The sequence below is a fragment of the Heloderma suspectum genome, chromosome 6 (assembly GCF_057233095.1).
Source record: "Heloderma suspectum isolate Gila_16-S chromosome 6, 16-S_ref, whole genome shotgun sequence".
Lineage (NCBI taxonomy): Eukaryota > Metazoa > Chordata > Lepidosauria > Squamata > Helodermatidae > Heloderma > Heloderma suspectum.
In genome coordinates this window covers 125,774,526-125,800,571 of record NC_139463.1, presented here as the reverse complement: position 1 = coordinate 125,800,571, position 26,046 = coordinate 125,774,526, and the positions used below count along the sequence as shown (strand labels likewise).

Below are 26,046 nucleotides of genomic sequence, written 5' to 3'. Positions count from 1 at the left end.
AGAGAGAGACTACTATGAGGTGCTCCCCAGAGACCTGTGGGTTGGGAAAAGTGCCCTTGAAATATAGAGTTGGATCCAATTATTAGCCTGGATCTTAATTAATTCCACCAAGCTCTCCTCTCTTCCAAATTCCCCAATTATTCAAGTCAAGAATCAGGCAGGAACATTTCAATGATATTTAAAATAGTTTACTAAAACAAGCTAAGAGCACAATCCTATGCATGTTTAGACTGAAAAAAAAGTCCTACAACTCGCAGCATAGGTGCAGGACTTTTTCGGTCTAAGCATGCATTCTAACTGCTATAGGTACAGAAGACAGTGTTTTTTCTTGTGTGTGTGTGTGCTGAAAGACAGCGTACGTTGAAGGGATAAGAAACTGAACTAACGTTAGCTTAAGAAACGTTAACCACAATTACAGAGCTACCTTCCATTTCCTAAGAATGACAAAGACAATATTAAAACAAATCATGTTCACTGGGCAGTTGAAGATCCTTGAAGTACTGTGTGGGAGTGATATTAAAGGCCTTGAAGGGGCTGATAAGAAAACTAACTCGCCTGACACAAACGAAGCCGTTGCTCTGAGGCTGGGTGAAATATTATGCTTTCTTACACCTGCCTCTGGCAAACAAAGACAGAAGCAGCACACTGCAGATCAAGAAATCCCGACTGGATGCTTAGAAATCCCCCGACTGGATGCTTACAGTGTGCAATTAAGTTTGAACCTGTCGGGTTCTCCGCTCAATGAGGAATCAGGCTGGAGATCGAGGTTGGCCTCAACCTTTGTTTCATAAAGGTCCTTTATTTCACCCTTTATTTCATGCATGAGGTTGGTTGGCATTCAGATGAACAATTGCTCAGCAACAAAGAAGAATTCTTATACTTTCCTTACTCAGGCAGGACAGCCAATCAAATCTTGGTTCATATTTCAACTTACATTTGTCATTTGTCACAAGCAGGAAATGGTCAGTTAGCCTTGCAGAATCAGCAGTTTAGGGAATTTCTATAGCTCAATGTAAAATGGGAAACACCTGGAACTTTCACCCAGACTTACTCAAACCATCTGGGCAACTTACGATATCCCTTCAACTGAAATATCACATGGCCTTATTGCACATGACCCCCTCCTGTCTCAGGCTTACGGGGTGTCAGTGTAAAGGTCACAAGGGATTTGGCTCAAACGCAAACAGGCACACAGAGTTGGTAGAACTTGGAAGAAATCACAAGCAGCAGCAGCAGCGTGCTGGATGTGGGAGAGATGTATAGGGGATATTTGGGAGACTTTAGCACCAGATGGCTTGGGGTTCCAGTGAAACGGTAACTGAAATTAATATTATAGTTTTGTTTCAAGTTATACTGGAGGCTTAGTTTATCTTTCACATAGATGCTTACACAAACATATATGCATCACTTATCTCTTGTAACCAACTCGGCACAGAACAAAAAATGTACATAAATGTACAGTGAGGTCATCAGTCCATTTTAATGAGAAGCAGAGGTGAGCAAGCTGTTGCACACAGAGAGGAGGGGTATAGAAGTGTTTAGAGTGGGACTGGGACTTGGGGAGATCTGGGTTCTAGTCCTCAGTCAGCCATGAAGTTGACTGGGTGTCTTTGGACCTGTCTTTGGGCTCCTTGGAGGAAAAAAGGCAGGGTATAAATGTAACAAATAAATAAATAAGAACTATATAGCACAGTCTTCCCCAACCTGGTGCCCTCCAGATGTGTTGGACTGCAGCCCCAATCACTCCTAGCCAGCATGTCTAGGCTGAGGGGTTTATGGGAGTTGCAGTCCAACACATCTGGAGGGCACCACGTTGGGTATGGCTACTGTAGGATGTGGCATAAACCGTGACAAGTTGTCAGTTTTCTTTCGATATGAGTCCCCTATCCTCACCCTTTGCTAGGAAACTGAAACTCCCTCACCGAACAAATTGTGCAACGTCTTCCCTCCCCTACCGCACACCAATGTTACCCTTCCCCACCAGAAATCAGACCTCCCTGGACAGCTGCAGCTGTGGCTGCTTCAACAAGAGATGTTTGCTTGCAAGAGATCATGAGGTAAACCACAAAGGAGGACAACAGAGACGGTGTGGCAGAAAGGAGAAGAGTTGGCAAGCGAGAAATGAAGCAAAGTAAGTGTAGAGGAGGTGCTGGGAGAGCAGTGGTTGGGAGACAGGATGGGTTACAAATAAATAGTAAATAGTAAATAAATAGTACCAAAACTAATAAGTGGGGATTGTGTGTGTGTATGTGTGTGTGTGTGTGTGTGTGTGATATTTGTCATATAAAGACCCCATAGCATGAATGGGTTCCTGAGGTTCTAATGGAGAAGTTACCAGAAAAGAAGGCTGAAGGATGAAGAAGATACTACAGGCGTGGGTCTGGGAAACTGACTATGGAATGGAGATAAAGCGAGCATGAAATGTGGATGCATTGTTGGCAGAGAATCCCAGACACCTGGCAAGATAGGCCCAATTAATGTGAGCAATGACTGTACAGTCCAGGCATGTTGCCAAAAGGTGATATCTCTTATGTACCGGACAAACGACGAGAAAAAGTAAATCACAGGTCTCGGGCATGGTGCCCACCAGGCTCCCTGACCCTTCTGGTTTTTATTTTATTTCTTAAGATTTAGAAATTTTTATCATCAACGTCATCATCATCCGCAGGCTGGTATGCTGCAAAGGGAAGGGCTCCCCTCCATTACATTGCCATGGACAGAATTCTGCTGTTACTTTCTTTTGAGGTTTGTTGTTGTCTCCCTCCCTATTTTGTAACTTCCTGCTCATCCTGAGTTGGACAAAGGCGATACCTGCTTTGTATTGCATTCACTATGTGTGTGATTTTTGAAGTAAGACCTTATGAACACCTGCATAAATATTATTTGTAGCATTAAAAGATAGATAATCAGATGTCGCTTTTAATGAGTAGCATAGCCTGGTGGAATGCCCAGAAATTTTTGTCTGAAACCTTGGAAATGTAGCTGACTCTATAACCAGATGCTCATGGGCAAGGCACCCTCTGGAACTTTCTTCATCCCTTAAAAGACATTATCTTATTGCTTTTCATAGAATAGTATCATAGAATAGTAGGGTTAGAAGGGGCCTACAAGACCATCGAGTCCAACCCCCTTAACATTTTGAAATGTTAAGCTGTGCTATCGCTTGGTGTAAGGGCCTTGATCACTGGGTGTGAAATCTCTGGCTGTGACACCCTCCTGTAAAGGCACTCACTTGTTTTCTTTGTGTACTGGAAATGTATTGCCTGTGTGTGGGGGGGATGGTGGTGGTGGTGAAGAGGAACATCAAATCATCAAGACAAAGAGGAGATATGGATATTCAAACAGGACAGGAGGAGGGGGCCGTCGCCAGGGGCATGAACTGTTGCAAGTACAGATATCGATGAGGCCCCTCCCCCTCCCCCATACAATTTGTTCATTTACACAAGAAAGCAACCTAAGAAGCCCCCCACCCCATCAAAGCTCCCCTCCTTTCCTAAAAATCTTCAGGTTACACCAGTTGCTTGGCCAGCATGGGTTGCATGTTTGTAAGTAGGAAAGATAACTGTCTTTGATTGTTTCTACTGCATTTCCTGTCAGCTTCTGAGTGATGTCCCATCCCACCTGCTGTCGTTAGGAATAAAGCTTTAAACTATTTCAAACTTCGTGTGTTTCTTATCTCCACCCCTATAAAGTCCAGGAACTTCAGCCTGATCAACTGAGATGTCTGGTTTGGTGAAAAGTGGGCATCACACCATCTGCATTTGGGTTCCAAAGAGTGGTTCTGTGTTCTGAAGCTCAGACCCAACCTCTGCCTTGCACTTAGGTTCTTGGGCAGGTTACTTTTCTTTGAATCTCAGCATTTCACCTTCGGGAAATTAGAATTTTTTGACTGGCCATGTCTACCATGGAAGCCATTTTATGAATGGGCAAGCCTCCCCCACCTGTGGCAGCCATTTTGTGAGAGCACTCACAACACTGTGATAATTCCAGATGTGTCCACTGACCTAAAAGGTTTGAGGACCCAAAGAAGACCAGAGAAACAGCTAGCATGCAGCACAACATCTACTTCTGAGTATACACTCAGGACTGAAATCCTGATTGTTGCTCCAGCTTGTTAACTATGAGGGAATGAGAATCAAGTGCATAGCTGCAATAATATTAAATAAAGGTGTTCAAGGAAAGTGTCTTGGATTTGAGTCTCAGCTTATACTCAGCCCTGTGATCCTGAGCTCTTATTTGGTAGGGGGACAGGGGAAGGGGAAATGGGCAAAATCTATGGTGGTGGAGAATTTGAGACAACTGCAAGTTTCAGGTGAAGAAATGGGGGCCATGCTGATTGGGGATTATGGGATTTGTAGTCCAACACATCTAGAGAGCCACCTTGAGTCCCAGTATTGGAAAAAAGGCGAGATATAAATATAAATATAATATTATTATTATTATTATTAATAATAATAATAATATATTAATATTATATATTAATTATAATAATAAGCCGAAGAGAGCTTCGGCTATTGGGTGGTATAGAAATGAAATAAATAAATAAATAAATAAATAAATATAATAATAGAGAGCACCAGATTGGGGAAGACTGCAATACAGCATACAATGGGGCACAGGAAGAAAAAAAAAGGGGGGAGGGGACAAAGAATGGGTTAAAATATACCACTGAGTTTGAAAATCGCAATTAAAATCCTCCACTCTTCTGTGGTGAGCTTAGCAATGAGTCACTCTTAGCAGGAAAAAAGAAGAAAGGAGGAACCAGAACAGATTCGGTATACAGTCTTGAATTAGTAGATATCAGGGCTGTTGCCATATTAAAGCAGTTTTATACTGCAATCTAAGTGTTATTAGAGAAAACTCTAAGCCTGGACAGTGGACAGAAATAAGATGGTTAGGGCTTCTTATTTATTTATTTATTTATTTATTTATTTATTTATTTTCTATACTGCCCAATAGCGAAGCTCTCTGGGTAGTTCACAAAAATTAAAACCACAGAGTGCAGCATAAAACAATATAAAATATAAAAGCTTAAAACCACAGTTCAACAGTACAACCAGAATAAAACCTAGCAGCAATGCAGAGATTTAAGATACAGATTTAAGACATCAGAGATAAAAGATTAGGAAGCTAAAATATTGAGAGAATAAAAAGGTCTCCACCTGGCGCCTGAAGGAAAACAACATAGGATTGAGCTCTCTAGGGAGCTCATGGGGGGGGGGGCACAGCAGAAAAGGCCCACCTTCTGGTACCCACCTGCCTCACTTCTTTGGGCCGGAGCTCCCAGATAAGGACCCCTGAGGATGATCTTAGGGTCTGGCCAGGCAAATATGGAGGAGGCAGTCCTTCAGGTAACCTGGCCCCAAGCCGTTTAGGGCTTTGAATGTTAATACCAGCACTTTGTATTGGGCCTAGAAATGGACTGGCAACCTTACATATACTACCTGGGAGTAAGCCCTGGTGTATTCAATGGAACTTACTTTTGAGTAGACATGTGCAGGATCATGTTGCTTGTGTTGGATCCAGATTTAGTCATACTTAGAGTAGATCCATTGAAATTAATGGGATTTAAGTAACGACAACTTAAGTCCCATCGATTTCAATGGTTTTACTATAAGTATGACTAAATCTGAATTCAGGTAATCGTTCAAGCTTTCCATGATCTAGAATAGCTTTCCCCAAGTTGGTGCAGTCTAGATGTTTTGGATTATAGCTCCCATCAGCCCTGGCCAGCTTGGCCAGTGGTCAAGGGATGATGGGAGTTGTAGTCCAAATCATCTGGAGGGCACTTGGTTGGGAAGTCCGATGCAAAGTGTAATCCTTTGCATGCTTACTTGGAAGTAAGCCTCATTGCATTCAGCTGGACTTATTTCTAAGCAAAGAAGCATAGGATTGCCTTGTAACTGATTAATCAGACAATTAACTTTGCATAAAGTTAGCATATGATGGAAGAAGCATTCCTTCGAGTGTGAGAGAGAAGGAAGGGTGCGTGTGTATTTAAGGAGGTATTTGTTATCTACAGTTTTTATAAATACTTACAATTATCATTAATTATAATTAATGGGGACACTTTTTAGTTGGTTAGAACTTAAAAAAAATCATCTTGCCAATTAATCAGTCAAATATTGCAGCTATCTATCTACACACATACCTATAGACATATATGGTCCTCCCGGAGATCTGAGTTGTGCACTCTTGTGAGTCAGATCCTAATACTCAACTGGAAACCGAAACCATGTTTTTTGGGGGGAATTCCACCGTGGCAAATCTTGAATGCAGCCATAAGAAGGATGGTTTTTGTTGTTCTCTTTTAAGCAGTTGATGTCCTGTGCCATCGGTTTTTCATGCAAGACAGGATGGGCAGTTTGTTGAAGACTGCAGTGATTACCTGGTTTGGGATCAGCATGTCCGTGTTCGAAGAGATATGCAAGAACTATGGTGGTGGGATGGAAGCAATGCTTGCTGAATTTCCCTCTTTTACATAGATATTAAAGGTGTAGGAGCCCCTTTTTGCCTCTGGCCACCTTAACAAGGACACTGACGAATACAACAGTTGTTGTTGTTGTTGTTCAGTCGTGTCCGACTCTTCGACTCTTCGTGACCCCATGGACCATAGCACGCCAGGCCTTCCTGTCCTGCGCTCTCTCCCGGAGCGTGCTCAAGTTCATATTCATTGCATCGGTGATGCTATCTAGCCATCTCATCCTCTGCCGTCCCCTTCTCCTTTGGCCTTCAGTCTTTCCCAGCATCAGGGTCTTTTCCAGAGAGTTTTCTCTTCGCATTAGGTGGCCAAAATATTTCAGCTTTAGCTTCAGTAGCTGTCCTTCCAATGAGCACTCAGGGCTGATTTCCTTTAGGATGGACTGATTTGAATTTTGACCTCCTTGCAGTCCAGGGGACTCGTAAGAGTCTTCTCCAGCACCACAGGTCAAAAGCATCAATTCTTCGGCGCTCAGCCTTCCTTATAGTCCTGCTCTCACAGCCATACGTTGCTAGTGGGAAAACCATAGCTTTGATTAGACGGACCTTTGTCGGCAAGGTGATGTCTCTGCTTCTTACTATGCTGCCTAGGTTTGCCATAGCTTTCCTCCCAAGGAGCAAGCGTCTTTTAATTTCATGGCTACAGTCACCGTCTGCAGTGATCTTGGAGCCCAAGAAAGTAAAATCTGTCACTGCTGGGACCAGATGCCATGATCTTCGTTTTTTTAATGTTGAGTTTCATACAACAGTGGCCCATGGCTATTGTTAGCCAAACTTCAGAAATTATTTGGATTCTAAGGCAGCACCCACTTCAAGACTTGTTCTTGGAATGTGTTTATTTGACAAAACTCTCAGCCTGGGCAGTGGACAGAGATAAGATGGTCAGGGCCTTTTATCTCTCAATTCCGGCTGTTTTTTTCAAATGAGTTTGAAGCCTTTGCTTTGAATGAGTTGTTTGTGGGGGTGTGTCCCACAATCCAAGTTTTAAGGAGCAGAAGTAGAAATACTTTTGTGTGTAAGATGTATAACAAGAGAGAAGGAGAGGAGGGAATTTTAGCAGATAATAGTTAAAAACAACACTGGTTTGATGAAGATTAGTCCTGCTTAGAATAGACAAGCCTTCTTCAACCTGGCTTGTAGTTTTGGACTACAACTCCCACCATTCCTCAGCCAGCAAGGCCAAAGTTCAGGGATGATGGGAGTTGGTTATGCTGGCTGGTGGTGATGGGAGTTGTAGTTCCAACACATCTAGAGGGCACCAGGTTGGGAAGGCTGGAGTGGACCCATTGAAATCAATGGGGCTTACGTTGGTGGCTAAAGGCACAATCCTATGCATGTTTAGTTGGAAAAAAGTCCTACAGCTCCCAGCATGGGAGTTGCAGGACTTTTTTCCGTCTAAACATGCATAGGATTGTGCCCTAAATTCCGTGGGTCTGCAATAAGCAGGACTAAAGCTGGAGCCAACCTACTGAGTTGAAATTGTAACAAAAGCATATTCATGTGACCCTCCCTTGAATGAATAAAACTATAAAAGCGATCCATGGACTGATTTTAGTTCTCCATTCCAGACCTTAAACACACTCACATTCGATTACAAAGCCAGATCATGTTTTGGGGAGGGAAAACTACCATGCCCAACAGTGAATAAGGTCAAAAAAGTTATGATAAGTTATAAAGCAAAGGACGGGTTATATACAAGGAATTGCGATCTATTCCCCTCTCTCCTTAACATAAGAGATCCTGAGCCCCAAGATCCTACTGATATAGGGAGGGATATCAATGCTTTTAGCCTTGTGATACGTTCCATGGGGTTTTCTTGGCAAGAATACTGGAGTGGGTTGCCATTTCCTTCTCCAGTGGACCACATTTTGTCAGAACTCTCTGCCATGACCTGTCCGTCTTGGGTGGCCCTGCACGGCATAGCTTATGGCTTCACTGAGTTACGCAAGCCCCTTCGCCACAACGAGGCAGTGATCCATGAAGGGATCCATGAGTGGATACCACTCCAGTATTCTTGCCAAGAAAACCCCATGGAACGTATCACAAGCCTAAAAGATATGATGCCGGAAGATGAGCCCCTCAGGTCGGAAGGTGTCCAATATACTACTGGGGAAGAGCAGAGGGTATTTCCAAGCAGCGCCAGAAAGAATGAAGCGGCTGGGCCAAACCCGAAAAGACACTCAGCTGTGGATTGGTCTGGTGGTGAAAAGAAAATCCGATGCTGTAAAGAACAATATTGTTTAGGAACCTGGAATGTTAGATCAATGAATCAAGGTAAGCTGGAGGTGGTCAAACATGAGATGGCAAGATTGAACATCGACATCTTGGGAATCAGCGAACTAAAATGGACAGGAATGGGCGAATTTAATTCAGGTGACCATCATATCTACTATTGTGGCCAAGAATCCCTTAGAAGAAATGGAGTAGCACTCATAGTCAACAAAAGGGTGGGAAAAGCAGTACTGGGGTACAATCTTAAAAATGATAGAATGATCTCAGTATGAATCCAAGGCAAACCATTCAACATCACAGTAATTCAAGTCTATGCCCCAACCACTGATGCCGAAGAAGCTGAGGTTGATTGGTTCTATGAAGACCTACAACACCTTCTAGAACTAACACCAAAAAAAGAGGTCCTCTTCATCATAGGGGACTGGAATGCTAAAGTAGGAAGTCAAGAAATCACCGGGATAACAGGCAGGCATGGCCTTGGTATACAAAATGAAGCAGGACAAAAGCTAATAGAGTTTTGCCAAGAGAACACGCTGATCATAGCAAACACTCTTTTCCAACAGCACAAGAGACGACTCTACACATGGACATCACCAGATGGTCAATATCGAAATCAGATTGATTATGTCCTTTGCAGCCAAAGATGGAGAAGCTCCATACAGTCAGTAAAAACAAGACCTGGAGCTGACTGTGGCTCAGATCATGAGCTGCTTCTTGCAAAATTTCGGCTGAAATTGAAGAACTTAGGGAAAACCACTAAACCATTCAGGTATGACCTAAATCATATCCCTGATGAATATACAGTGGAGGTGAGGAATAGATTTCAGGGATTAGACCTGATAGACAAAGTGCCTGAGGAACTATGGACGGAGGTCCGTAACATTGTTCAGGAGGCAGCAACGAAATCCATCCCAAAGAAAAAGAAATGCAAGAAAGCCAAGTGGCTGTCTGATGAGGCTTTACAAGTAGCTGAGGAAAGAAGGGAAGCAAAAAGCAAGGGAGAAAGGGGAAGATATATCCAACTGAATGCAGAGTTCCAGAGAATAGCAAGGAGAGACAAGAAGGCCTTCTTAAATGAACAATGCAAGGAAATCGAGGAAAACAACAGAATGGGAAAGACTAGAGATCTCTTCAAGAAAATTGGAGATCTCAAGGGAACGTTTTGTTCAAAGACAGGCATGATAAAGGACAAAGAAGGCAGGGACCTAACAGAAGCAGATGAGATTAAGAAGAGGTGGAAAGAATACACAGAAGAACTATACAGGAAAGATCTGAATGTCCTTGATAGCCATGATAGTAATGTCCTTGATAGCCATGATAGTGCGGTCACTGAACTTGAGCCGGACATCCTCGAGAGTGAAGTCAAGTGGGCCTTAGGAAGCATTAATAACAACAAAGCTAGCGGAGATGACAGTCTTCCAGCTGAGCTATTTAAAATCCTAAAAGATGATGCTGTTAAAGTGCTGCATTCAATATGCCAACAAATTTGGAACACTCAGCAATGGCTGCAAGACTAGAAAAGGTCAGTTTACATTCCAATTCCAAAGAAGGGCAACGCCAAAGAGTGTTCAAACTACCGCACAATTGCGCTCATTTCACATGCCAGCAAGGTGATGCTCAAAATCCTACAAGCTAGGCTTCAGCAGTATGCGAACCGAGAACTACCGGAAGGACAAGCTGGGTTTCGAAGAGGCAGAGGAACTAGAGATCAAATCGCCAACATTTGCTGCATCATGGAGAAAGCAAGAGAATTCCAGAAAAACGTCTATTTCTGCTTCATTGACTACGCTGAAGCCTTTGATTGTGTGGATCACAACAAACTGTGGCAAATTCTTAAAGTGATGGGGGTACCAGACCACCTTACCTGTCTCCTGAGAAACCTGTATGAGGGTCAAGAAGCAACAGTAAGAACCGGACATGGAACAACCGAGTGGTTCAAAATTGGGAAAGGAGTACGACAACGCTGCATATTGTCACCCTGCTTATTTAACTTATATGCAGAGTACATCATGAGAAATGCCGGGTTGGATGAATCGGAGGTCGGAATTAAGATTGCTGGGAGAATTATCAACAACCTCCGATATGCAGACGATACCACCCTAATGGCAGAAAGTGAAGAGGATCTAAAGAGCCTCTTGCTGAGGGTGAAAGAGGAGAGTGCAAAAGCTGGTTTGAAACTCAACATTAAAAAAACTAAGATCATGACATCTGGCCCTATCACTTCCTGGCATATAGAAGGGGAAGAATTGGAAGCAGTGACAGATTTTACTTTCTTGGGCTCCAAGATCACTGCAGACGGTGACTGTAGCCATGACATTAAAAGACGCTTGCTCCTTGGGAGGAAAGCTATGGCAAACCTAGACAGCATAGTAAGAAGCAGAGACATCACTTTGCCGACAAAGGTCTGTCTAATCAAAGCTATGGTTTTCCCGGTAGTAACGTATGGTTGTGAGAGCTGGACTATAAGGAAGGCTGAGCGCCGAAGAATCGATGCTTTCGAACTGTGGTGCTGGAGAAGACTCTTACGAGTCCCCTGGACTGCAAGGAGGTCAAATCAGTCCATCCTAAAGGAAATCAACCCTGAGTGCTCATTGGAAGGACAGCTACTGAAGCTGAAATATTTTGGCCACCTAATGTGAAGAGAAAACTCTCTGGAAAAGCCCCTGATGCTGGGAAAGACTGAAGGCCAAAGGAGAAGGGGATGGCAGAGGATGAGATGGCTAGATAGCATCACGGATGCAATGAATATGAACCTGAGCACACTCCGGGAGAGTGTGCAGGACAGGAAGGCCTGGCGTGCTCTGGTCCATGGGGTCACGAAGAGTTGGACACGACTGAACGACTGAACAACAACAAATTAATGTTTAAATAAAATAAATAAGTAAAATAAGGTAAGAAGCAAAGCCTGCATTGGCCGGGAATCGAACCCGGGCCTCCCGCGTGGCAGGCGAGAATTCTACCACTGAACCACCAATGCAAGAGTTGCTAAAGGGTCCTGCAGCCGTTCCTTAATCACTGCAGTTAACATCATCTGGCTTGAGTCTAAGTTTGGGAGGTTCAAGGGCTACATGGGAACACCCAGAGACGCGTTCGCAGCCCGGGCATTGGTGGTTCAGTGGTAGAATTCTCGCCTGCCACGCGGGAGGCCCGGGTTCGATTCCCGGCCAATGCAAAGCCCCGTTTTGTCCTTTGGCTTGCTTTGAGCTCTGCCTTCGCAGGGGCCGCTGGCGAGCGGGCTGCCGGAGAAGCGGGCCTCTCCTTCAGTTCCCCCTCCCAGCTTCCGGCCCCCGCAAAACCACTCGCCCGCCTTCATCGGCGCCTTCCCCTGCGCGTCTGCTCAGAAGCAAAGCGCCCTGGCGCCCGACGGCGCTTGCTGCCCCCTGCAAGGGGGCAGCCGCCGCCGAGCGCGCGTCCGCCTCTCGCTCCGGCCGCCGGCCGCGGGGAGGCTCGCCGTCGCCGAGCTCTGCGCAGGGGCCCCCGCGTGGCCGGGCGCGGCTCGCCCGTGGAGGGCGGCGGCTCTGACGGGGCTGCGCAGCCCTCCTGGGCGCAGCCCGAACCAGCCGGAACGCCAAAGGAGCGATGCGGAGTGCCGAACCTGTTCTGGGGGTTGGCTCAGCACCGTGGACAGCTCCTTCGGAGTTCTGGCTGGTCCTGGCTGCAACCCAGACGGGATGCACAGCCCCGCCGAAAGCGGAGCCTCCAGCCTTTGCTGGGGTATAATTTCCACGGCATCGGGGGGGGGGGGGGGGAAACTTTAGTTAAAACGGTTTTTTAAAATAAACCCTCCCGAGGCAGCAACTTACAACAGCAACAATTGTCAAAACCCCACCCGTAACACAAATCTCAAATTCCAGCAGAGCAGTTTGTTGCAGCAAAAACAACTAACGGCCATTTCCAGAGGGGTAGGTAGCTGTGTTGGCCTGCTGCAGCGAAAAGACAACGAAGAGACTTGTGGCACTTTAAAGCCGAATACATTTATTACGGCAAAAGCTTTCAGTACAATACACTGGAGGGGTATTGCAATATGAATCGAGGACTACGTACAAGTTTGTCATAAGTCACTACCTTAGCCCTCTCCTCCGTACTTAAAAAGGTAAAGGTAACCACCTCCGTACTGACAGTATCGGAATAACAACGATGGACTACATTGCAGGGCTGTTGTGAGCCGCTGTCTTTCAGCTACAGCCCTCATAAACAACAACATGGGAATCCTAACTATAGGATCTATTTGCATTGACTTTTTTTTGGAATGTTTAAGAATAAGCCCCCAAACATTTTCCACACTAAATTAAACCTGAGTCAGAAAGAACGCGAATTCCTGTCTTTACTTCTTCAGCTGTTTTTTCGTTTTGTTTTAGGAGGGGAAAACGTGCTACTGCCCAAATCACAGCTATATGGCTTCAACATTACCCCCCCCACACACACCCCTTTAGTTTTGTTTCCTATCTGCCTGATAAGGAGTTCTGTAGAACTCAAAAGCTCGCACATTATTTCGTTTCCTTCGAGTTGGCCTAAGAAAGCACATTACTCTAATTTGGAAGCTGCAATCTCGGATTCCTCTACTGTTTTCTACGGGCCCCTGTTGTCCTGCAGGCGGGCCTGGGAAGCTGTCAAAAGGAACCAGAAAACTCAGTCCCGGGGCAAAAGAACCGTCGGTCCAAATCCCTCTTAAAGCCGGTTTGAACGAGCCACGTAGAAGCAGCAAGAGGAAGGGAAAGGGCAACGGCCGCTGGCTCTGCTTCACTTTCTTTACCGCGCACGCGTTAAAGCATTTCCGCCTGGGCGGGGCGAGGCGGGGCGCATGCTCAGTGAGCTGCAGCCGCCCTCCTCTCCTCTCCTGACTTCGCTTTGCGATGGCAGCGATGGAAGCGGGGAAAATGGCGTCTCCCAAGAGTGTCCCCAAAGATGCTCAGGTGGGCTTGGATTGGAGGGGAGGGAAGCAATGGGGGGGGAGAAGGGAGGGCTGGGGCGCCTCCCATGGAGGCTGCTCCAGCAAAGCCCCACAGAACAGCCTGGTGCAGAGGCCTGTGCAACTCTGAAGCTTGCACAGTTTGTCTTGCACCCACAGATGCAAGGGTTGCAGACTGCTGACAGGAGAGGCTATAGATTAACGTCCTCCAACCTGGCGCCCTCCAGATGCACTACACCTCCTAGCATCCCCCAGCCAGCGTGCTGCGAGTTGTAGCCCGACACATCCGGAGGGCACAACGTTGGGGAAGGCCGATCTATAGATTTTGAGACTTTACGAAGGTCGGTGGCTTTCCTAGAGCTTTATGTTTTTTGGTTGTCGGGGTTCATGTGTCTTTCGCAGCTACAAAATGTAAGAGGTTCAGCAAGTAAAATAACCCCCCCACCAGCCTTGGGAAGGCTGCTCTTGCTGAATTTCTGCCTGTCTTGCAGCACATTAAAAGTATTGAGCAACGTGTGTGTATGGTGGGGGAAGCTAGCAACTCTAATTCTTTCCCTCTCACTGCTTTGCAATTGCATAGTGTCTGTTTGATGATGACAGTGATGATTTAGTTCTGGATAATTTCACCGTAAATTGTATTTTTAAATATTTTATTTCTTTGTGGAATTGGTCTGCTGCAGGTTGCAGAAAAGTGAGCTTGCGTGGGTGAATGAATCTGTGTTATGCTGGGTTTTTTTTTTTTTTAAACTACTGTGTTATAGAGCGTCTTGGTACATTGCTTAGGCTCTAAGCTTTAGAGCATTTGCAGGAAAACAAGTTACAGCAAATGTCATATATAAATAAATAAGCAATGGCTAAAGTGAGGTTGGGCAGCTGTCCCTGATCTGCTGCCCTCCACATGTGATGGACTGCAACTCCCATTGTTCCCAGTTAGCATGGGCAGTGGTGTGGAGTGATGGGAGCTGTAGTCCAAAACATCTGGAGACATGATGTCAGGGATGGCTGATCTAAAGCCTTCCAGACACCCTTTAAGAACTCAGCTTCTTTGTCTGTATTATAGGAGGAGTCTAGGCTAGAAAGTGCAGGCAGAAAAGAATGAATAAAGTCTCAAGTCTACTGGAGTGAGGAGGGGCGGGGGAACTTCAAAACTAGAGGACGTGCTAGATTTACCTCGTTTCAGATTTTCAAGAGCTGTGAAGTATGTAGATGCTTAGTAAAAGAAGTGTGTTTGCTCGTGACAACATAATGAAACTCACGTATTAGATGCAAACATTTCCTTTTCTTTTGTTGGATTGGACAGGTTATGGCCCAGATCCTGAAAGATATGGGCATTACCGAGTATGAGCCACGGGTTATAAACCAGATGCTGGAGTTTGCATATAGTAAGTTTATCTTGATTCTTCTTGTATGTATTTGGATGCCTAGCTTGCCCTCACAGTGAGTGTTTGGATGCATAGTTTATTGATGTGAACCTCTCTAAGGATCAATAATTGTCTGAAAGGTGGGATAAAAATGCTGTAAATAAATGTCAAATGGCCCTTTAAAAGGATATTGGAGATGCTAAGAACAAAGCTCTTTCCCTTGATCAGTTTAATCCTGGCCACTAAATGTTGTCTTGGATATAATAGATCTTACACTGGGGTTCTTTCCTGAAAAACCATCAGACTTGGTGATGGGGAGAGGAATGCCAGAGGTCTTCTTGGTAGTTATTGAGGTCAGGCTAAAGTTGCAATCCTTTTCCAATACCAACCATCCTGGGATTTAAGATTTTGTGAACCGCCCAGAGAGCTTTGGCTATTGGGCGGTATAGAAATGAAATAAATAAATAATAAATAAAATAAATAATAGCAGCTGGGGGGGGGGGGGCTTTGCTTTTGGTGCCCTTGAGGAACGAGGTTTGTGGGGCTACCACATGTGGCAGGGCCTTTTAGGTAGCAGCACCCTGGCTATGGAACTCTCTTCTAGTAGTGATTCAGCTGTTGCCCATGTTGTTGTCATTTAGGCGCCACATAAAGACCTATTTATTTGTGCAGGCTTCTGGAGTATCGGCAAATGCCCTAGTTATTTTTTGAATGCTTTTTGTGTTGTTGGTGTTATTGTATTTTATTATATATTTGTGATTTTAAAGTCATGATTTTAATGTTGTTTATGTGGTGTACTGTGTTTTATGTTGGTTTTTACCTGCCTTGGCTCTAAAGGGTGGGATATAAATCAAATAAATAAATAGTTTTTCAGAAGTTCTTGCTTAGAGGTGTTCCTCTGCTAGCTGCTCCTTTTATATTTTCAGTGGTGATAGTATACATAGACACAAGCCACTCTGCATGTTACCTTGAAATACTGCATCATCCAGCAATCCAGTGGTGCCAGCAAACTGACGGAGTACACTTACCAGAAGAATGCATGAACCCCAATCAGTGAATTCAGAAAAGTTCAGCAATGTTTCTTGCCACTAGGGTTATATTTAGATCTTATAAGACTTCTGAAGCCTCCTCTACCCGCTTAGTAATGTCTTGTTCTACTTCCTCATGGACTAAGTTGGCCTCCCCAGACCTGGCACGCTCCAGATGTGTTGGACTGCTACTCCCATCATCCCTGGCCATTGGCCAGTGCTGGTAGGGGCTGATGGAAGTTGGTTTCTCAAACATCTGGAGGGCACCGAGTTGGGGAAGCCTGGACTGCGTTATTCGAGCCCCCTGCTAATGCCACCAGCAATTTCAGTTACATATGTTTATCTCATCCCATCAGCAGGTGTTCCTCCAGATGCAAGACCTGCCCCTCTGATAAAGGCTTTTTGCCACCCCGTGTGCGCAAGGGCATTTGCTAGAGAGGGAACCCCTTTCAGCCAGACCCTTGTCAACCACCTCTATCTCCGTGGAGGTGTAGGCCTTCAGCAAATGCAGCAGCAGAGGCTGGGGGCTCTGACTTCAGTGGGGTGGCGAATCCACTCCGGGTTTCAGTCAGAACCAGTCAGAACTCTGAAGGAGCTCTCCAAGGTGCCTTGCAACACAGCCACCCTTCTGACCTCTTTGGATCTTGTTTCCCGCAAGGATACGTGACGACTATCTTGGAAGATGCCAAAATTTATTCCAGTCATGCGAAGAAGTCGAGTGTCGATGCAGACGACGTCAGGCTGGCTATCCAGTGCCGGACAGACCAGGCGTTCACCTCCCCTCCCCCTAGAGATGTATGTTTTTAGACCTTTCTAAGCATCATGTCATATTAGGGGAAGGGAAGAATTCGTATCATTTCTGTAGTTCTTTATAGACTAACATGAGCAGAATGGGCAGTTTCCTTCCCCAAGGAGCTTGGAACAGTGGAGGCGATGGGGTGGGGGTGGATAGGGGCAACAAACAGAGGGAGGGAGGGAGGGAGGGAGGGAGAAAGAGTTGGGGGAAAGATCTCTTGAAGCTGCTTGGAGGGAGATTCAGGACAGATCAAAGGAAGGACTTCTTCGCACAGCACATAAACTACAGAAATTGCTACCACAAGACGTAGTTGCGGCCACCAGTTTGGATGGCTTTAAAAGGGGGCTAGACAAATTCATGGAGGAGAAGGCTATCTAGTCCTGATGGCTCTGTGTTACCTCCAGTATCAGAGGCAGCCTATGTACACCTGTTGCCAGGGAACTTGGGCGGGAGGGTGCTGTTGCGCTCGTGTCCTGTTTGTGGGTTTCCTGTGGGCAGCTGGTTGGCCAGAACGCTGGACTGGATGGATGCTTGGCCCAGTCCAGCATGGCTGCTCTTACGTTCTAAACATAGGAGAGGCTGAAGTGTATAGGACTTAGGCTGTGTTTAAGTTCGGATTGTGCCCATCCCTGATAATGTCGGCGTTGAGGAAGGATTTGACAGGAACGGAGAGGTGTTAATGACTTCTCTGGATGCCCTTGCCAAATGAGGTGAGGCAGGTGGCTACTAAGGAGAGGGCTTTTTCAGTCATGGCCCCCTGGTTGTAGAATGCCCTCTGCAGAGCGGCTTGCCTGGCACCCATGTTGTGTTCTTTCTGACAGCAGGTGAAGACCTTTTTTATTTTCCTGGGCTATTTAGTTCTTCATTTTTGTTTTTAAATGTGTGTTGTTGTTGTTTTAGATCGTTACCCCGCTGCTGGCCTTGGTTTTATTCTGTTTTAAACTTTTACAGGTTTTCTATTTTATCGTGTTGTATTTTGGGGTTTTAACTTTCGTGGCCCACACAGCCGAGCTTTGGCTCTTGGGGGTGGGGGGGTGGGGAATGGAAATGTAGTAAATAAAGTAATAAGTAAATAAATTAGTAAAACCTCCCTTTTTTAAAAAAAAGTTTTTGCTAGATATTGCAAGACAAAAAAACCAAACTCCGTTGCCGCTGATTAAACCATACTCTGGGCCAAGGTTGCCACCAGACAGATACTGCCTTACAGCGCCAAATTACAGGCTGAAGTCTTTGCAGAAAAAGGTAAGACGTCCACCAAAATTGGACGTGTGCACGTGCGTGCACCTAGCTTTTCTTGGCAGGGGTGGAAAATCTTGTCAAGAGGGAAGTGCCAGTCGAAAACATGCTCCTTGTTCTCAACTTTGCTGATTAGATCGAGGTGTTTGGTTGGTCAGCCCAGTGCCGGCTGCAGGTTTCTCAGGATCCTAGGCAAGATGCCCTCCCCGGGACCCCTCGCTCAGCGACTCTCCCTTCTCGCCGCCATTGTCACCAGCGGCTCTTGCTCGTCCTCCTCACCAGCTCCGTTGTCTGGACCAGAGCGAGAGGCAGCTGAAGAAGCGGCAGGGGGAGTAGCAAGTCCAGGGGGCTCTTGTCAGTGGGCCCTGGCTGGCCTGAGGGCCCTCAGCATGGGTCCGACCAGGCCTACCCTTGATAGCAGACCTGATACGAGTGATATTCTTAGCACAACATTCCCAGAAGGTTGGCAGCACCCAACATTTTTGGGGGAGGAGGAAATGAATTGATCCCTGCCCTGTTGGGATTATTTGTGCAATGCCTGCCTGCTTCATGGAAAGACATTGTATTTCCATTTTTTTCTGAGGAGTGTTTCTGTCCCCCCCCGCCCCCAAATGGAAAAATTGAACAGCTTTAGATTATGAAATATGTTCTTTTAGAATTTAAGACAAAGTATTTATATATTGTTACCCAGCCTTTACTCTCCCAGAATGATTTCTAAAAACTATATAGTAAGAACACTTTTATAGAAAGACTAGAGATGTAAAAAGTCTCCACCATGGGGGAAAATGTTTTTTTCAATCCTAAGTTTCCCAGCATAGTTACTTCTTTCATTCCTTATTAAAATCATTGATCGAAAGTATATTGTACTGATAGACATTTTTGCTCAGTTTCCCAACGTGTGAGTAGAGTCACCATTGTGCAGTCTTGACAGTAAATGTGCATTCTTGACAGCTTAGGTTTTGTTCTATAGAGTCCCGTGTTTCTGATGCTGTAGCAATCATTTAACGTAGTTCTAATCTGTTCAATCACTACAAATTTATTGAGTTTACTTTTAAACATTTTAAAATATAGTGATAGCTTTATGAGCAAACTAAGTTATACATAAAATAACTTTAGGAAGAGAAAGGCTGCTTTATGTTCCTAATGTAGCCCTCCCCATCCTGGTGCCCTCTGGATGTTTGGGACTACAGTGTCCAGCGTTCTTGACCATTGGCCATGCTTCTTGAGGCTGATGGGAGCTAAAGTCCAAGATATTTGGAGGGCACCAGGTTGGGAAGGCTGTCTTAAAGCAACAAAGCGACTTTAGGTATGTGAAGAGCTCTACAAAAATAAGTATTGCTTATTTTCCAATTTTTCCTAAATTCCATTTGAAAAAAACCTGTTTTTTTCCATGGCTTCAAAACTTCTGGAAATTTTACATCTCTATTCAGGGCTATCAGAAGTAAAATGAGTTACGCAAAATGAGCTAATATATTGCAAAGGGGAGGAGTTCATCTTCTTAGCACAGAATGTGGTTTATCTCACGCAGCATTTTATTTATATATTTATAAATAATACCAACCTAGCAGTTCGAAAGCAAGAAATTGCAAGTAGATAAATAGGTACCGCCTCAGCGGGAAAGGTAACAGCGTTCCGTGCACCTCGGTGTTCAGTCATGCCGGCCACATGACCACGGAAGCGTCTTCGGACAGCGCTGGCTCTTCGGCTTAGCACCGCACCCTAGAGTCGGACACGACTGGTTGGGGGCACCTTTACCTTTTTTTTTTTTAAATAATACTTATATGCCACTGAATATAACCAAACCCTTAAGTGGTTTATATACACATGACTGGAAAGCCCACAGTGACAACACATCTGTAATACAACATAACAATAAACAGTTCAAACTTTCAACAACATAAATAAAAAAAAGAAACATCAAAGCAAGAGCAGGCGTCCCGATCAGTTACAAGCCAGGGGAAGCTTGTAATGGTCAAACTATTGACCATTGGTACTGCTTATTTGGAGAGTGGACATGCTCATATGCGACCCCCCCCCAAGAGTCTGACCCCCACCCCGGTATTTTTGCACGTCTGGCTATTTTAATGAAACAGGCTGTCTTCTGCATGCGTGCTCCAACCAGTATGTCGGTGTTGCTTCTTTCCAGGTATCTTCCTCCGCTGGAAGGATCAGTGTGCCACGACTGAGTGTCGGCGCCGTCACCAGCAGGCCAAGCACGCCCACGCTAGGCAAGCTGCAGCTCGGGTTTTACTGGGTTGTGTTTCGGGCTGCTCCTGTCTCCCCCTTTCCTAGTTTTGGCTCATGAGCAGGGCTATTAGGACTCCCACCAGCAGCCACCCGAGATGAGAGGTGTTCTTTAGTAGACAGGCGCTTCTCTCCAACATGATGCTTCCCTGCAAAAGTCCATCTGTACTGGCCCCCTCCTCTCTGTGACACAGCCTTCTCCAAGCTGGCGCCCCCCAAATGTGTTGGACTAAAACTGCCAGCAGCCTCCAGCCAGCAGGGCTGTTGTTGTAGTCCGACACATCTGGAGGTCACCAGCTCGGAGAAGGTTGCAATGGAATATTTTGTGGTTCTGGATGTGCACATCTGTATCTTTTTGCATTCCATCCTTCCCTTCCTCACCACTCCACTCCTGTGTTACCTGGGGTTCTGCTATAACTAGTGCTTCTATTAGAAATAAACCCAGCAATCTGAATTTCAGGAACTCCTTCATCGCAGGGAATGTCTGTTTCGGCTAAAGTCGGGACTCCCGTGTCGCTGGCAGGCCAAAGGTTCACTGTGCAGATCCCCACATCTCAGACATCAGTAAAATCAGGTAAGAGCAAGCAGTGCCCCCCACCCCCCAAGTTTAAACAGGTACGGTTGTCCCAAACTGCAGGACTGTAGCCATTTCTGCAGTATGAAGGCTAAAGTGTCAGCAAATGTAAGAAGCATGAGCAAGCTCAGCGGTGGCCTCCGTTTGTAACTTTTCTTTGGCTGTTTTTGCGTGTTACAAGCCACAGTGATATCTGACAAAGTCCTACAAGGGAAGAGTCAGAACAGGTCTGATTCCCCTCCAGCTGCTTTCTTCTCTTAAACCCTAAGGCAGAGGAGCTATTGTGATCAGGACTTTCAGCTTCTGGTTGTGCACAAGTGTAAGGCTTGTGTCCCTTTCTAGGCTGGAGAAAGAAAGGGACACATCTGTGCAGCCTTCATAGTGCAGCTCTGGGCAGAACTATGGCGGCTGCCTGCAGAAGCCGCCCAGCCTCTCTTTCTTGTAATTTATTTATCACATGTTTATCCGCCCAATAGCCAAAGCTCTCTGGGTGGTTCACAACAACGAAAACCATAAAATACAACATGATAAAATACAATGCAAAAGTTTAAAACTACAGTATCAAATAAAAACAAACGAAACCTAGCAGTGGTGCAAAGATTTAAAATACAGTAACAGGTTTAAAACAAAACGGAAGACTAAAATGCCTGGGAAAATGGAGTGTGTAATGTAGTTTGTGATATGTGGCTATAATACAGTACAGGCTCTCCTTTAATATTGGAAGAGAGGGGGCTGGAAGCAGCGGCAGAAGGCAGGGAGAAACTGGTGCTGGGCATTTCCCTCCTGAAAATAGTATTGTGGTTAGAGCAGCACTGGGGAACGTGTGGCTGTCTAGATCAGCCTCCCCCAACCTCGTGCCCTCCAGATGTGTTGGACAGCAACGCTTATAATTCCCAGCCAGCATGCCAATGGTCACGAATGCTGGGAATTGTGGTCCAAAACATCTGGGGGGCGCCAGGTTGGGAGAGGCAGGGTAGTTGTTGGACTCCCACTCTCATCAGCCTCAGCCAGCATAGCATGGGGCATCTCCTTTGAGCCTCTCATTCGGTTCCTTAGAAGGGGGCCTGGATTGCAACTGGCCGGAACTGGTTCTTGGGAGTTGTTGTCTTGTGCATTGTACAGCCTCAGGCACCTCTGAGTTATCTACAAGATCAGACTGGGCTGGAGAGATGCACCCTGTTATTTCTACAGTAACCTTTTTGCACTTTGAGTGGCCCCTTTCATCTCGTTTCCTCTTAAAATTCCCTTCCCATCTTGGGACTTGATGGATGTCTTCACACACCTTCACGGGGTGCTGGGCCTCATGCTAAAGGAAAGAAACCAGGCACACGCCCATTCTCACCTTTCTTAAGTAAATCTCTAACAAAAGGCAATTGATCAAAGGCTAAGTACAATTAGCAAGGCAATAGCAACTTAATACAAAATAAAAGACGCTTACAAAAGGAAAAGACAATTTCATTCATCACATCAGAACTGTGGCACAACAGACAAGCAGTGTTGTCCATTCTGCCTTAAAAAAATAATGAAATTCTGTATTAAGGGTAATCCAAGTATTGGGAAATACATATAGGGTTGGATCCATATTTATTCAGAGTAGACCCATTAAAATTGATGGGACTTAAGTTAGTCATGATGTAAGTCCCATGGATTTCAAGGGGTCTACTCTAAATATGAATAAACCTGGATCAAGCTCATTGGGATGTATTAACTTTCCCCCCCTCTAATGTAATGTATTCTTTTTCTACCAGCCACAGGGAGTGAGGCAAGGTGTCCATGCAGAGCGCTGAGATAGCATGCTGTCTGAGCTCTGGGTCCTGCCCTCTCTGGTTTTTATTGGCCACATACTTTCAAGCATGTTTTACAGCCGTTCTATGTTATTACCCTCCTTCAGTAATGCTTAAGGCAGCATTGAGAGGGATTTCCAGTCCTGCTGCTGAACAGCCCTAGAAGGGCTTAACTTCAGCAAGGTTGCTGCGTCATGCGCCTTCAGATTATAGCCCTGGCTTCACTGACCACAGTCCATTGTGAGTGTAGACATGAGGTCTAGGAACTCTGCCTTCATTGTTTTAAAAAGAAATAAAAGATGAAATGGGCATGTTGGAATCTGTGGCAGAGACCAAATCCTTTGGCTGTAGATCAGGGGGTGGGCAACATGTGGCCCTCCAGATGTTTTGGACTAGACATCCAGCATGGTCAATGGCATGGAATTATGGGAGCTGTAGTTCAAAGCATCTGGAGGGCACCAGGAAGCCTGCATGGAAACCACGCGTCCTTGGAAACAAGGAGAAAAGCAGTAACGCAGAGAACCCTGCGGATTTCTTTTTACCCAACCTCAGGGTGAATTCTCTGCTTCAGTGCAGGCAAAGTGGAAGTGAAATCTTTTTCTTTTAAACTTTGCCTTTTATTTCATCATAGGTACAGTGGTTTTCAAATAGAAACAAACACACTGAGTCAGTTATGTCAGATTCCACATTGCTATAAAAAGTCAAAGAACTGGGTAGTATAAGCTTATACGTGCAAATTATTCATTGTGGAAGTCCACCAAAAGATTCTTCTGTGCTAGTTGTGCCCCCACAGAGACCTTACGCAGAACTAATATCAAGGCAATTTAAGTTGATTTTTAATTAATCTGTTACTAAAGTATTCAGCCAAGATAAACAGATAACCAAAATCTTTCCTCCCTTCCTTTCCCAGCGACTCCAACTACCCCAACAGTTCAGAACGTGTTGATCAACCCCTCCCTGATTGGGTCCAAAAACATCCTCATCACCACCAACATGGTGCCGTCGCAGAGCGCCTCGGGTGAGCCGAACCCCTTGAAAAGGAAGCATGAAGAGGACGATGATTATGACAACTTGTGAGAGGAAGCTGCTGGCCGGGCGCTGTAGCCCTGACATCTGTTTTTACCTTTGGAGCGAAATGGGTGTGTGCCTGTTTAAGATGCATTTGTGGAAGGGGGCCACTGAATTAAGGCCTCGTTAATGGCAAAATGTACAAGCTGTGCTTTGCTGTTAAAATCTTGCTCGCCCCCACCCTCTCCCTTCTCTCCTGAAACACGGAGGGGACTGTGGAGAAACCAAATAGACTTCAGCTCTTGAAGGCCTATCAGCCATTTTGCCCCTGAGTAGAGGTTAGACCATTGGTAAAGCCATTTTGGGAAAACAAGGGAGAAGCAGCTGTCCATCCCCTCCTGGAGTGGGCTGTTCCTCTGTGATCTCTGTTAGAGCTAAAGTAGATGAATCCCAAATCCTGCAGTGCACCTGTTCCTGGGCTGCACCATTTGAAACTGCAGGTGGGGAATGAGTGTTTGAATTAGCCCACAGGGGAGAAAGTTCCAGGTTATAGAGCCCTCTTGGTTGTATACTATGGTTTGGTTCCAGATTTAGTCATACCTAAGAGTAGGCCCATTGAAATCATGACTAACTTGTCCCACTGATTGTCCCTACTCAATGTGTGGCTAAATCTGGAACCAGCCCCTATATCTAAGGTGCTTAATGTGGGAGAACAAACATGGAAACAATCAATTCCCCTGCCTTTTGCCCAGCCATACAACAGGGGCCTTCTCTTTATCCATTGTAGCCCTTTCTGCACCAAGACAGTATTGTGAGTAAGGCAAAAAGATCAAATAAAAACCACAGCTTGGAGGTCCTTCTCTGGGCAGAGCCATTGTGGAACCTCCCCTCTGGCCTAATAGCAGGTGTGTGTGTGTTCACTGGAGGAAAGGATTATTGGGGAGGGGGAGCAGACCCATTAAATGTATTGCGCATTACCATCTAGCTTGGCCCACAATCTGTGACCAGGAGGAGTGTGTTGGGTGGGTGGGGACTTGCCTTCATGCCTTCTTTGGGTGGGGTACACAGCTGCCTGCAGCTTCTGAGCACATACAGTGGTGGCAAAACCACGCCTGGAGACAGTTTGGTTACACATGTGTAACTAAGTGGAAGCAGCTGATTGGCACAGCCTGGTAATGTTGCAGAACCCAGAGTCAGAGAGACCACGGAGTGAAGGAAAAAGACTTTCTTTATTTAACGCGCGGGCTTAAGGCTGGAATCATTTCCAAAGAGCCAGAAGCCCCGATTTACATCAGCACATTGTTTTTATAGACATTGTGACACATAGGAAACGGCTCCTCCTCCCCCTCCCGTGTGGGGTTGCAGTCCTCAACATTTCCTCTCTTAGCACCATTGTTTATATCCCAGGAACTGGGTTATAGGCCATGATAAACTAAGAACATAATATGCAAGAACATGATATCCACTATTCTGACCTTAGCCTTGCTAACTAGATAAGGCATTCCTGCGTCTTGTCAGCTTACAAACATGTATTTCAGAGAGCAAGAGCTCAGCAAGAACATGAAGCATGAGACTGCGTGAGGCTACTTAGTCTGACCCCCGATATGGCTGCTACAGTAAAGCTAAAAGCTGTGCTGCCCATCTTTCAACCGATTGCAAGACATTGTGGAAGAAAAGCATCATCGTTACTCCTGGTTTTCAGCTTCTTAGGTTTTTGTAATCCAGTTGTGAAATGGTGGTTGCATGGAGATTTGTTTTCGTTATGCCTGATACTAGAATATATTTAGAAAAATGCAGCTCCCATTTTGTGGATTGTAACTTGTTACTTCTTTGCTGTTATATATGGAAGCTGCTTTTCCCTTGAGAAATATGTTCTAATTAAAAAATGTTAAAATGTTATCTTAAAACTGGTTTACTGGTCGTGTTTTCATGTGTGATAGGGTAAAAAAAAAACAAGATAAAGAGGCCTGATCCATACCAGTGGACAAAAGCGAGCTGCTTCTTCCCATGGCAGTGGGTAATTTCTAGAGTGAGAATAGAAAATGTTGCAATCTTACAGTTTCTTCTGAAAAGAGGTACATAGCATTGTGCTCTTAACTTCCCTTTCGACAGCGGATGGAAGGTATCCTCCTCTGGGTTGCTTCTCCCACTTGCCTCAATAATAGGACTATGTAACACACCCTGGTGTACTTCAGCCTGTGTGTGAGAGAGGTTCTCCCAGTTGCAGGATGTAACAAAGTAGGTTTGGAGAACACCCACCCTGCACTGCAAGAACTCTGCCATGTGATGACTGGGAGGCATCCGCTGCAGCGTCTCTGCCGCCATCTGCAAGAAATCATCCGACAGTACTGTGCTATTTTCTGCATGGGTGATAATATCTTGGCTGTATTCTTC

General features: G+C 45.4%; 1 protein-coding gene and 2 non-coding genes across 7 annotated transcripts; 2 read left to right on the top strand and 1 right to left on the bottom strand.

The window, feature by feature from the left end:
• The first annotated feature begins 2,055 nt into the window (after window positions 1-2,055).
• On the top strand, window positions 2,056-25,556 carry LOC146343078 (transcription initiation factor TFIID subunit 9-like). Of its 5 annotated transcripts, none has more exons than XR_014783985.1 (8): window positions 13,552-13,625; window positions 14,922-15,003; window positions 16,669-16,805; window positions 17,914-18,048; window positions 20,189-20,270; window positions 20,747-20,860; window positions 23,555-23,783; window positions 25,191-25,556. XR_014783985.1 is itself a non-coding variant. In XM_084806630.1 (7 exons), the coding sequence occupies exons 2-7, from the start codon at window positions 14,925-14,927 to the stop codon at window positions 23,719-23,721; spliced, it is 714 nt and encodes a 237-aa protein (XP_084662756.1). In that variant the 5' UTR covers window positions 2,056-2,131; window positions 14,922-14,924; the 3' UTR covers window positions 23,722-25,550. The 5 variants fall into 5 exon arrangements, 3 of the variants coding, with proteins under 3 accessions (XP_084662756.1, XP_084662754.1, XP_084662755.1); XR_014783986.1 differs by having other exon boundaries at window positions 13,552-13,962; XM_084806630.1 differs by lacking the exon at window positions 13,552-13,625 and adding an exon at window positions 2,056-2,131 and having other exon boundaries at window positions 23,555-25,550.
• On the bottom strand, window positions 11,619-11,689 carry TRNAG-GCC (transfer RNA glycine (anticodon GCC)). The gene has a single exon. It is a non-coding gene; the product is annotated as a tRNA-Gly (tRNA).
• Window positions 11,814-11,884, top strand: TRNAG-GCC (transfer RNA glycine (anticodon GCC)). The gene has a single exon. It is a non-coding gene; the product is annotated as a tRNA-Gly (tRNA).
• Window positions 25,557-26,046: the final 490 nt, after the last annotated feature.

What these genes read in the sequence shown, in the direction of transcription:
- LOC146343078 (XM_084806628.1), top strand. Translation starts at nt 13,566, where the DNA reads ATGGCAGCGATGGAAGCGGGGAAAATGGCGTCTCCCAAGAGTGTCCCC. An exon ending in GTGTCCCCAAAGATGCTCAG is followed by an intron (nt 13,626 to 14,921) that starts GTGGGCTTGGAT and finishes TGGATTGGACAG; the next exon opens with GTTATGGCCCAGATCCTGAA. An exon ending in CCTCCCCTCCCCCTAGAGAT is followed by an intron (nt 16,806 to 17,913) that starts GTATGTTTTTAG and finishes TTTAAAAAAAAG; the next exon opens with TTTTTGCTAGATATTGCAAG.